The sequence below is a fragment of the Neopelma chrysocephalum genome, unplaced genomic scaffold (genome assembly GCF_003984885.1).
Source record: "Neopelma chrysocephalum unplaced genomic scaffold, ASM398488v2 Primary Assembly neopelma1_161367, whole genome shotgun sequence".
In the NCBI taxonomy this organism is placed as follows: Eukaryota; Metazoa; Chordata; class Aves; order Passeriformes; family Pipridae; genus Neopelma; species Neopelma chrysocephalum.
This window is the reverse complement of record NW_020935204.1, coordinates 1-2,019: the sequence shown is the minus strand read 5'-3', so window position 1 is coordinate 2,019 and position 2,019 is coordinate 1. Positions and strand designations below refer to the sequence as shown.

The 2,019-nt window shown below is 62.8% G+C and overlaps 1 protein-coding gene across 1 annotated transcript; it reads left to right on the top strand.

Annotated features, from left to right (window-relative positions):
• Positions 1-700: 700 nt before the first annotated feature.
• Positions 701-1,936, top strand: LOC113962414 (agrin-like; the record flags this gene model as incomplete). Its single annotated transcript, XM_027673167.1, has 3 exons — positions 701-763; positions 1,242-1,347; positions 1,553-1,936. Coding segments are annotated over exons 1-3 (499 nt in total), but the record flags the coding sequence as incomplete, so codon positions are not given.
• Positions 1,937-2,019: the final 83 nt, after the last annotated feature.

Sequence of the window (2,019 nt, the reverse complement as noted above, 5' to 3'; positions counted from 1 at the left end):
CTGTTTGTCCCATTGCAAGTCCCCCACTGGCTGTTGGTCCCGTTGTAAGTCACCTCCAGTGGCTGTTGATCCCATTGTACATCATCCAGTGACTGTTTGTCCCCTTGTAGTCACCTTCAGCAGTTGTCTGTCCCATTGTAAGTTCTCCAGCAGCTGTTTGTCCTCTTACAAGCCACGCAATGACTGTTTGTCCCACTGTAAGTCACCTCCAGCAGCTGTTTGTCCTATTACAAGCCACGCAGTGACTGTTTGTCCTGTTTTAAGTCACCTCCAGCAGCTGTCCTGCAGAGCTGGGTGACGTGCCCCATGCTGGGGGACCCGGGTGAGTCTGCAGTTGGCTCCATGAACCCCCCAGCACAACAATGTGGTTTTCCCTTTCTCTCCCAGCCTGTAACTGCGACCCCGTGGGGTCGGTGCGGGATGACTGCGAGCAGATGACGGGGCTGTGCTCCTGCAAGACTGGCATCACTGGCATGAAGTGCAACCAGTGCCCCAACGGCAGCAAACTGGGCATGACTGGCTGCGAGAAAGGTGAGGGGCACCAAGAAACGGGTCCTTGGGAGAGCTGAGATGCACCAGGAGGGGAGGGATTTTGCTTTTCTGTGTGCTCTGATCACCTCTTCTTCCTACCCCACCAGACCCCTCGGCCCCAAAATCCTGCGAGGAGATGAGCTGCGAGTTCGGGGCCTCCTGTGTGGAGGTCAACGGCTTTGCCCACTGCGAGTGCCCGTCCCCGCTGTGCTCAGAGGCCAACATGACCAAGGTTTGGGGGACAGGCAGCCCGGGGGGTTCAGGGGGGTGAGCAGGGACCTGTGGTGGTTCATCTGCGTCAGGCAGCGCGGGGGTCTCAGGTCTCTTCCCCCCACAAGAAGCGGGAGGGCAGGTTTGGTCGCTGCCTTGGTGCGTGGGGAAGGGGATGTGCAAGTCGTAGATGTCTCCCAGCAGAGCTGGATGCTCTGTCCCTCGCCTCATAACTCTGAGCTTGCTCTGCTTCTGGCCTCCCACAGCCCACCTCGGGTCCCTCTGTGCAGACCATCCCCTCTGTGCCTCGGAGGGACTCCTTCAAAGTCCTTCCAGCCTTTAGAGCCCGGTTTATTTTGCCTGGAGAAGGACAGGGGGTGCAGCTCACGTGTCCCCTCTGCCTCAGAATTCTCCCAGCATTTAGAGACGAGTTTCTTTTGCTCGGAGGAGGAACAGCTCCCAAGTGTCCTCTCTGCTCATGTGTCCCCTCTACCCCCCAGGTGTGTGGCTCTGACGGTGTCACCTACGGGGACCAGTGCCAGCTGAGGACCATCGCCTGCAGGCAGGGCCAGGTCATCACGGTGAAGCACATGGGGCAGTGCCACGGTGAGTGCCTGCTGCTCTGAGGGGCTGGGGCAGTGCCAGCCCTTTGACCTGAGGTCTGGCTGCTTTCCTCTGCAGTGCCAGGGCATTTCCTGACATTTCAGGTGCCCTGAGGGGTCCCAACCAGTGTCACGGGTCTGCAACTTGCTTCCCAATGCCACTGGAAGGTGCCTCCCCCCTTACCTGCCCTGTTTGCTGCTCCTTCCAGAGTCCATCACCCATACGAGCCACCCCTCGCCTCCCACGCCGCTGCCCACGCTGCCCTTGGACCGGCTCGTCCTTCCCCCGCCCCTGCCCCTCACCACCCAGGCTCCGCAGCCCACCGAGGTGGCCACCAGCTCCCCGCCGCTGGAAGCCAAGCCCACGGAACGGGGTCGCCCCACGACGAGGCGCGTCACGACGGCCAGGCCGGCCACCACGCCCTGGGCCACCCACGGCGGGCACAAGACCACGGTGCGGCCTCTCTCCACCGCCCCGGTGGTCCTGGCCACCCCCCAGCCTGCCTACGGGGAGTCGGGCAGTGCTGAGGGCAGCGGGGACCAGGAGATGGGCGCCAGCGGGGACCAGGAGTCCAGCGGGGCGGGTTCTGCCGGTGAGTGCTCGCTCCGGGCGCTCCGGGGCCGCCGGCGGGTTCGGCCAAACCCCGTGTGTGCGAGCTGTGGCTCAGCCCCGTTC